General features: G+C 40.4%; 1 protein-coding gene across 1 annotated transcript in view; it reads right to left on the bottom strand.

Moving 5' to 3' along the window:
• Positions 1 to 5,572: 5,572 nt before the first annotated feature.
• The window catches only part of tafa4b (TAFA chemokine like family member 4b), a 34,567-nt gene continuing 30,177 nt past the window's right edge, over positions 5,573 to 9,962 (bottom strand). Inside the window, exons 5-6 of the mRNA XM_079342323.1 lie at positions 8,612 to 8,736; positions 5,573 to 6,579 (exon numbers count right to left, since the gene is read on the bottom strand). Coding sequence (XP_079198449.1) covers positions 6,568 to 6,579; positions 8,612 to 8,736 — 137 coding nt within the window. The 3' untranslated portion in view covers positions 5,573 to 6,567. The remainder of the gene's footprint in view (positions 6,580 to 8,611; positions 8,737 to 9,962) is intronic.

Raw genomic sequence — 9,962 nt, 5'->3', positions numbered from 1 at the left:
AAACAGTTCTCCAAATCCATTACGCACAGAACACACGATCAAAATAACACTGTCCATCCCCACAATTTTGCAAAAACACTATAGTGTGATGTTAAACTGCATAAGTATGAAAGTGCACGGCGGCACCATGATCTTAATTTGAGCTGCAGACAGGGTGCCCTGGTTACAGGTGTCCAAATCTTGAGGTGCACTCTTGGGTCGTGGAAATAAAGTCTGTAATGAGGGGAATCCAGGGAATTCATGATGTCTTTGTGGGCATGCATCAATTAAAAGTTTGTGAGTCTTTTCTGGGTCATGGTGCTGCGTACCCATGTCTTCAAAAGACGCAAGGTTGAGAAAGTGCGCTCGGATGAGGCTACATAGACGGGTAGGCACAGACGTAACTCAATCAGTTTTTCTGTCTCTGAAAACATGGCTCTTGTTTGTTACTGGAGCTTACTCCAACATGATACTACATCTTGAACTGTGACACTCGTAGAGCGGGCATGGAGCGAGTGGAGAACCTTTTCACTTCACTCGGCGTCTGCAACCACGCGCCTGCCTGACGATGGCAACGTAACTTCCGTAAACTTGATTATGTTGTGTTGATTATGCCTAAAAATAATTAAATCAAAATTAAAAAAAACAAGTGTGTCAAAATCTTTTCCCAGACCATTCATAAGGAATTTATAAATTGTGCAAAAATATTTTTAATATTTTTTTTTTAAATCTCCCCCTCGCCAATAAGCGGTGCTGTAGCACACCCAGCAGCCCCACTTCCTGCGTCCATGGCAGCCAATATGAAAATCTCCATAAAAAAAACTTTCCATTTCTTGTATCCTTATCTCACACCAGTATTTTGTTTTTCTATGCATTCAGTTGCCCTAAAGTCAAGGGCAACTTTATTGTGTTCTGTACATTCACATGATATGTAATAAGTAAACCATTACTCTTTTACTACTCAACCTCACATTTTCTATATTCTAGTTTTGTTTTGTTGAAACTAAACAAAACCCTACTTCATTTTGGAAAATGTACCTCAGGTGACTATAAACAGCTTTGGCCATAATTTACAAATTACCTTCTGTACTGTAATAATAACTGTTATTTTTTTTGTCATAACAGTGCATTTCATGAAATACATCCATAACGTTAAGGGTTCTAACTCTTTGGATTGATTAAGGCCTGGTCTGTTCTCAAACTATGTTGTTAAAAAACTTCAGAAACACAAATATAAAATCAAGAGATTATTGTTATTCATTACTAAGCAATGGCTTTAATCCTAACACTTAGGAGTGCAACACGTATTGGGAAGGGTTCAGGATTATTTTAGGGGAGTTTCACTTTGTTTTTCTGTTAAAGCTGAGCTTTAAATCCATTATAGCATAACAACCATCAACATGTAAATCCTTTTTTTAAATTGACAAGGCACTCAAGTTGCACAATCCATCAAAATTGAATATGTCAATTTTAGAAATCTTTCAGCTTTACAGAAAGAAAGAAATGCCAACAAGAACTGATACCTGCTAACAGAGGATTTAACACTTACCACACCCTTGCAAAACGTAATATGTCTCTGCTTGCAGTGATTTTAAAGTTGTATCACTGAGACCACAGAGGCAGCGTAACTAATTGTTTCTGTGTGTTTGATCCTCCTGTGTTCTGTCTCATCACTCTCTCCATACCTCACCTGCCAGGAAAATTTATGAGGATGCTGCTGCTCCACCCCACAAACCAGACGGGAGAGATTTCTCAGGCAAACAAACCATTAATTTGGTTTAAAAATAAAGAGTAGCACATTTGGATGATTAATGATGACTAATGCATACTTAGCTGTTGTTATCATTGATGTTAAAACTGAAACACACACTGGTAAGGTATTTCTTTCTTAGCACATATGTAAGCTGCTTTTTAAGAGGGTTTTTTTTATTCGTCAACTTTATGACTCTTTCTGTTGTTGTGTTCTTGCGACTTCACTGCAAGTTTGATAGAAGTGTGAAAATAGCCCTGTTGCCATAGTGTACCATTTTCACTAGCAGTATTAGAGGCCATGCACTTTACTCATGTCTCTGTACTTAAATGCTGTGACAGCAAGTAAATCTCCACATGCATTTCACATTGTCATGTAGATATATGTAATCTTATAGCTTCAGTGCACTGAATTAAATCATCCGCTAAGCGTTTGCACACATTTCACAGAACATAAATGAGGTATTGTGTATCAAGCTGTATACTGCCACTGTCTGATAGCTGCTGTGGAGACTATCAGTGTCACTGTGCATCAGTCCTTGAATTTGTTTTTTGTATGCCATAGCATAAATGGAGACAGAATAACATTCACACAGAGATATGAATTGATTAAATTGACATGTTAATTATAACCCCCTTGTGCAAACAGGACCAGAGCAAACTCACTCTCATTCCATTTTGGGAATAAATACATAAAGAATATGTGGTCTCAATATAAGTATCAGTTAGTCAATTGGCATGCATGTGTTTCCTGCAGCCTCCTAAACACATACACACACACAACCCTACACATACACACACACACACACACACACACACACACACACCCCAGGGCGCCTTCTTTATCAGTGCAGCTCACATTGGCACTGACACATGCATTGCCAAGACTGCCAGGCTACAGCCATGCTAATGTAGCCCGTTAGTCTAACAAAGGCGCAGGTCAGTGGAGCCTCCAGTGGCTAATTGCTTCAGAGAGATAAGTGAGTTTGACGACGCAGCAAGGAACGGCTCAGCGAAAAGGAAGCAGCGAGGGGGAAGATGTTAATGAATCCCCTGTTCATTCCGCCGTCAATATCAGCCCGTCGCAGGCCCACCGCAAAATGAATATTAAAGACACTTTTGATTGTTTGCCGTATTTTTTTGTGCGGTTTCATTGAATATTTAATGGGATGTTTTGTGGTGTTTTTGTCACATATTCTATGCTGGGTAAGAGAGTGGAGCTAATGCAATTAATCCTCAAACCATCACACGACGGCTAACCAGCTGTGGTAGCCAGTCAAGTCACATGGCCACATTGCACTATAAGGTGCCACACTAGAATACTGAATGATGCAGACAGAGAGCACTATAGTGTGCTGAGTGATGATAAAATACAGTTAGAAAGAGCCTGAACAACGTTTTTTTGAGAGCATTTGTGCAAAAGCCCATCAGATTAATTATATGTCAGCTGTTGTTAGTTTAAAGATTTGATTTTTTGAAGGAAACATTTTGGTTTGAGTTGATTTGTTCCCTCTGAAGTGACAGCGACAAGAGCATGCAGTGCCATCCTGCGCCGTTAACGCAGATCAGATCTTCTTCATCAGCTAATCTCCTTCTGACTTATATTAAATCAATGTCAACTATTTAGACAGCAGGGATAAGAGTCTGTTACCTCTACAATTGCAAAGCCCTTCTTTTCCAAGAGTCGACTCCAGTTGTCACAAATCTCGCTGCCTCTGACAAACTCACTTCATCTGAAGATTACCATTCTCGCTGAACATGAAGCTGAAGCCATATTTCCTGGATATGGCTGGAGGCTAATACAAATTGGACTTGACAAAAGACGATGCATAAGCCGAGACAACGCTGTTTCATCCCTTTATTTCTCCCTCTCTAGGTAGCGATTGTGTGAATTGCCGCTGTGTGCGATGATGGACTATGGATGCGTTTGGTTTGACGATGCAAGTGGCCTCTTGGGAGACACCCGGGCTTGTGCATAAACAAATACATACTTTAAATACTCTTCACAGATTCCCTCTTAAGATGCCACAGCTATAGCTCTGTATCTCTACATTTGTTATAGGTAGCTCATCATTCTTCCATTCCCACTCAAACTGCCTATCTGGCTCTCATTAGAATGTTATTTTGCATTCATGGCCTCCATGCTGTTTGTTTTCGTCTATGGGTCCTGCCCTCTGGATCCAAACAGTTGCTAACCCATGGAGATGAAAGCTATCAGTCTCTGTGGGATATTTGGTAGGCTTGACACCTGTTGACACAGATATATCCGCTTACAGTTAAAAGCATTTTTCACTGAGAAATGTCTCTGTTTGCTAAATTCCTACAGTGAGCAGATTCATTTCATTATTATTTTAAGCCAGGTAAAAGGAATGTTGGACGTGGGTTTGCAGGTTTTTCCTGCAAAGAATGTAGAATATATACAGCCATATATAGAACTTGATACTTGCTTAATTTGCATGCCATATAACATCTCATTAAAAGTGGATATGGTAATAAAAAATCCCTCCCAGATACCTTGAGGCCACTTTGCAAGTTCAGTTGTGTTCTGACACATAGATGGTAAAAGGGCAGAGGAGGGAGTGTGTGAGCTGCTGCAGGGCTGCAAACCCTGCACAGCAGTTGTAGATATACATGTTGTTCTCTTTCCAGATGTTGTTAAACAGTGGTGACCTGAGACAAGCTGTTAATCTGTTCCTGCCAGGCTTTAGCAGGTAGGAACCAAAGTTAGACTTACAGCGTCAAACAACAGCCACAAGAGAGCAGCGCAGCGCAAATTGTCGTCAAATATTGATTCTGCTGCAGCGAGCCGTGTAAGGACGGAGACAAGGCGCCAAGCTCATCTGCAGAACACCAAACCTCAGAGGGAGAGAGTGAAAACAAGTTTGGGAATGAGAGGAGGAGAGATGATGAGGAAATATACAGAGCCATCATACAGTTCAATGCTAAAACGCTTCTGAGATGTTTTTTTTCTTTATCCTGGCTGAAATTTAAGCTTGTCATTATTCTTCTCTTAAGCGTCTATATATGGATGTGAGTTGCCGGATGGGAAGTGTTTCATTTTCAATATAGATGTATGTGCTTGTGTGTGAATGCAGTTGTACGGTGTCATTGTATTCCCACTCTAAATGGACCACTGTTGCAGAGACACTGCTCAAGGAAAGAGGGCATTGTGGTGTGACTGTAGGCCTAAAAATATTCCATGTCAGTAGTCCCGAGAGGAGCCCAGTGCTTTCCAGGCCTCTCAGTAATGAGCGAGAGGAGCTGCCTGCCACTGGTAGCACTGCTGTCCCCCAGCTCCCTCTGGCTCAGAGCTCAGCGCTGGTGCTGGCGCTGGAGAGGCAGCGGCTCAGCTTCCACAGATTTATCATAGCTCACAAAGCAGCATGTCTGAAAGCAGAGGCTCTCATTCGCAGAGGAGCAGCCCCCCGGCGGGCTAACCCCTGGGCACACTGACCCGACACATTCACATATCAGAGAGGCAGACAGAAACAGTTTGAGAAAGACTTGCGCTTGGATGTGTGTCTGCAAAAGAAAAAATGGATTTGGAAAGCACGAGAGCAGAAAGCAGCAAACTTGTACAAACAGCTAAGAAATAAAGTTTCAACTGTGATGATATGTAACGTGGCTAAAAAGAGAGAAACAACTGCATCTGACAGGTGCATGTATAACTGCATCTTTTGGAGAGCTTTTGCAAAAACACATTCATAATATTGCCTTTCATATACAACTGCTTGTAAAGATGAAAAATCTGAACATTGAGACAGAGAAAGAAAATATTTACAATAAATTAGAATAAACACAAAGACACCACATCCTCCATGTTTGAACATTTTATAGGCCTCCTTTAAACAGTGAACATAAGAAATGTCACAGTCTGAATAAGCAAGATCCGAGATATCTAACTTTGAAGGCTGAACTTGAAAAAAAAAAGAAAAAACGGTTCTAGACCCAAAAAAAAGAGTTGGATGATTCACACTTTGCTACTTCATATTTTTCCAAGCTGTATGTAAGCATGGCTCAATTCTATGAGCTACTTTGACCAATAACTAATCAGGGCAAATGGAGAATGAGTTTTCTTTTTAATCTACTTCACGTGTCAGACATTCAACAAAATGCTCACCTTCAATTCCATGTGACATCCACAGCAAAGGATGAAAGATATCTAGAAAAACAAAACATTCCCAAACGGTTTCAGCTAGTGCAAATATCTTACATGAATTTTTAATATGCTGTTATGTTCCTACACTGCAATTCCTAATTAGAACTGCGAAATGAGTCACGCAAAACAGTCTTTATGTTTGTGACTTGACCCACAAGAGCAATTTGATGCTAATTTGCTATTTGCTAGTTATCAGCTGCTTTCACTTTCATTTCTCCCAGATCATCTCTTAAGTATCTCCAGTAGAAGCTCTACATAGACAACAGGTTTGAGCTGTGGAATACAGCTCATCTGACACTCATCCACTAATGCTTTGTTGAAATATATTCTTAAAAATGCTAATTCTGTGTTTGAAATCGACCACTTTGATCATTCCATACTCTGTCCATCGTTTATAAATATGAGTACAATAGAGTCCAGATGTACCCTGGATGTCCATGATTGTAGGCCGTTGGTCTCACAATCAAGCATACTGTGTATGCTCCATGTGTGGCTCCACTTTGCCAAGTGTACATAGTTTGAGAAGAGTGCATTTTTTTAATCCCATTGTTTTGTGATGGATGGCCTGACAGCGGTCCTTTTCCTTGATATTTTTCCCACTGTACAGTAAATATGTGTGAGTCATCCATCTCTTCCACATGGAGAGTTTCAGGTTTCCTTGTGCCTCGCTGGCTCTCTTGCTATCGTGTGACCTAAAAAAGAAACCGTACAACAGATAAGAGAAGTGTCAGTGTCAGGGAGACATGTAATTACACAAAGTGACTCTGCTTCTTGCTTAACAGTTTTCATTTTTTTGTTTTTAAATCCAATGAAGCAAGAGGAAAATATATACCAAATCAAACCATTTGCACTATTTTTCTGCCTTTATGTCATTTTTCTTTTATTGCAAATATTTGTTTTTTAGGCTTAGCTGCCTGACTGATTGCATGGACCAACTGCTAGATCTGGATTTCACATGTCTCCAAGCTGTAATGGTTTGTTTACATTTGGGCAGTAAGTTGAAGGCATATAATTGGAATTGTATAGAGCTTGTTTTCCATCAACAAACCTCATCTAAATTTAAAAAGAACAGCAATGCTTGTTTATATAACGATTTCATGTTTTGTTTTTTTCATTCCTAAAATGCTGTAAAAAAAAAAAGTACTGTAAAAAAGATGTTTAAAGGGGGACATGTGCAAATATGTACGTTGTAGTGCAGTATCTTTGCTGTTCCTTGTTAAAAAGAATTCCAGTGGCTTGGCCAGGCAAACTATGCATCTTTCTCCTGCACACCTACGCTGTGTGGGAGTGAAAACAGATGGACAGATACAGATCATCATGTTGAATGAGACGGCGAGGTAGTGAAAGGAGGCCATGGGTAGAAAGAGAGAGATGCAGGATAAAGAAAAGAAAGAAACCGAGGGAGCGAGGTTGCAGGGCCGTTTGAGCGGTTGCCAGGGAATCGATGTGTCATTGCAACTATCTTCAGTGACATCTACCATCAAGTCTCCAAGTAACTGCTCCCTGGTCCCAAAGCACCTCGCAAATGCACAATTAATGTCCACTGATGCAGTCAGCCATTGGCTCCTCATTTCTCCCTCAGCTGATCGACCAGTCAGACAGGATGGAAGAAAAGGAGCAAAGAGGAAGAAGAGAGACGGCAGTGTGTAACAGAATGAGGATAATTGCACCTATAGGTCCCAAGGTTGGTGTTAGGCCCAGGGTCATTAATTCTACTGCCTGTGACTGAGCCCAGCAGGACCTCTGTTCCTCCCGTCTATCCCGCTCACCAATTTAATTATGACTCTTAATTGTAGCGCCTCTGTGGAAGGCCCCCGCCATAATGCATTCTAATGAATGCGACAGATGTTGTGCTGTTATGCCATCTCGAGCAATTACTCTTATGGCGCCTGCGCCGCTTCCTTCACAACTGTTTCCCTTTTTTTTATGTTTCACCTGTAAATAAACTGCAGCTGGTCCATCTAACTACAGAGACTGTTGAATGTACATACACCCCTGTCGTCAGTCCCGCAAATTAACTTTCACACCTCAACAGTTTACAAAGGGCCATGGAGGAGCTTCATTTAAACTGAGTCTGTTAACATCGTGTAAATAGGGCTTGTGATTTCTACATTGGGTCATGGTAAATGTTGGCTGAGTAGGTACAAGGGCAGATTAACAATTAGACTTATTGTTGGAACTTGTTTGTTGATTAGCTTCGTACTTGTCAGGAGAGTGTTTTTCTTAAGTTTGACTCAGTGATTTAATTAGACCACATTCTCTTGTAGGTATTTTAAGATCCACGCAGCTTTTGTGCAGAAGATCGTCTTTGATTTTCTCTGTAAGCACCTTTGTATTCTTCCTTTTGCTGTCAAATGAATATGAGACATAGCAGTTAGAGTGCTGCAGCTGAAAGTTTGTTTACCAGACTCAAATTGAGCCTAGATGTCTCACAGAGGGGGGGAAATCAATTCAATTGAAGATCCTGCTCGATTATGGCTACATCAAATGTTAGTGAAGCTGGAAGATGTGCATAGAGTATTTGTCTGTTCTTTCTGGACAAGGTGTGATTCTCAGGGGACTTTTTGGTTTGAACACTAATAAGGTTTGTTATTATTTACATATTCAAGTTATCAAAGATGCTACAATAATTGGAATTGGCTTGATAAACATTGACAAAAAAGGAGCACAGAAATAAAATGCAAACAAAACAGATTCAAAGAGATAAAGAACGGCTCATATTACCTTTGTGGTCTTTACTTTGTTGCCAGTGCTGCAGGACCAGCCGGTCAGGTCAGGCAGCACCTTACACTCCTCTCCGTCCATACACGGCTGCATCTGGCACCACCACTTCTGGGCGACTATGGAGGCTGGAGCAGCACATGGAGGGAAAGGAAGGACGGCAGGTTAGTGAATAGATTGCAAATAAAGATGGAGAGAGCTGAATTATTGACCAAGGATGACAAAAGGACACAATACAAAGTCACTATTTCCTACAAAGTGGACTTCATATCAACAGCCTTTTTATTCAAACATGGGAGCAAACCTAGGCTTATTTTTACAATGTTAGTGCCCCAGCCTCGGATTACTGCTTGGCGAACAATAAACTAGATTTGTGAAACACCCTGTTTATTCAGTTGCACCCAGTTGTATCTCTGAGCACTTTGTGTTTAAATGTTTATCAGTTACCTTTATTATTCAATTTAGATTAATGTCATCCCTAAAAATGGGATCTACAGACTGGTGTCGAGCAGTAATCTCTGATATTACAAAAAAAGAAATGGGGATGAAGCACCAGATTTCCTACTTAGGCAGCAATTTCTATTATAAGCAAAGTATTTGGATATAGGTGGGGTGGGGTCATACTGTAATGCTGGAGACTTTATAGTAAACTGTTATTTACTAATCCAAGAGAAGAGTTTCTTTCTTACTTTCAGTAATTTGAATGAAATGACAGCTTTCACCTAACTTCTCCTTTGTTTCTGTAGAAATATGAATAACACAAGGCACATCGTTTTTACAATAAATATCACTCAGGAACGTAGTAGATCTCTTTGGGGACCCTTAAGCAAGGCTCTGACCCCCCCCCCCCCCCCCCCCCCCCCCGTGTGCTCCCTGTATAGCAGCCCAAATCCACAGGTCCTGGCATGTGTGTAATTCATATTCATGTGTGAGAAGCATGTCTCTCAATCACATAGTGTAACATCCGTTACATACTACATACTTTTTTATTTTAGAAAATATACAGATAAGTAAACAAAGGGAGCAAGAGCATGATTGGGATAACGCAATGCAATCTTTAGAAACAGACATGCTGTCATGTGATATACACTAACATTTATGCTCTTTTATATCAGCATTTGAAACTCATGTCTCCTGCATATAGTGCATGAAAGCAAAACGCATTTTAAGTGTTTTCTTTTTTCCCCTCAGTGCATCTTCATTTTAACAACATTAAGTGATCATTTCCTGTATATCTGTTTGAAATAAAAGAGAAAATACAGCTTTAGAACTGGGACTGTTTTACAGCTAATCAAGTGTTATAACCCCAAGTTTTCTCATGCCTTAGCAACTGACACTCAAATCTTGCAGATCA

Source organism: Symphodus melops, assembly GCF_947650265.1.
Source record: "Symphodus melops genome assembly, chromosome: 4".
NCBI lineage: Eukaryota > Metazoa > Chordata > Actinopteri > Labriformes > Labridae > Symphodus > Symphodus melops.
The sequence above is the reverse complement of the archived record's forward strand: the minus strand, read 5'-3'. Positions and strand labels throughout refer to the sequence as shown.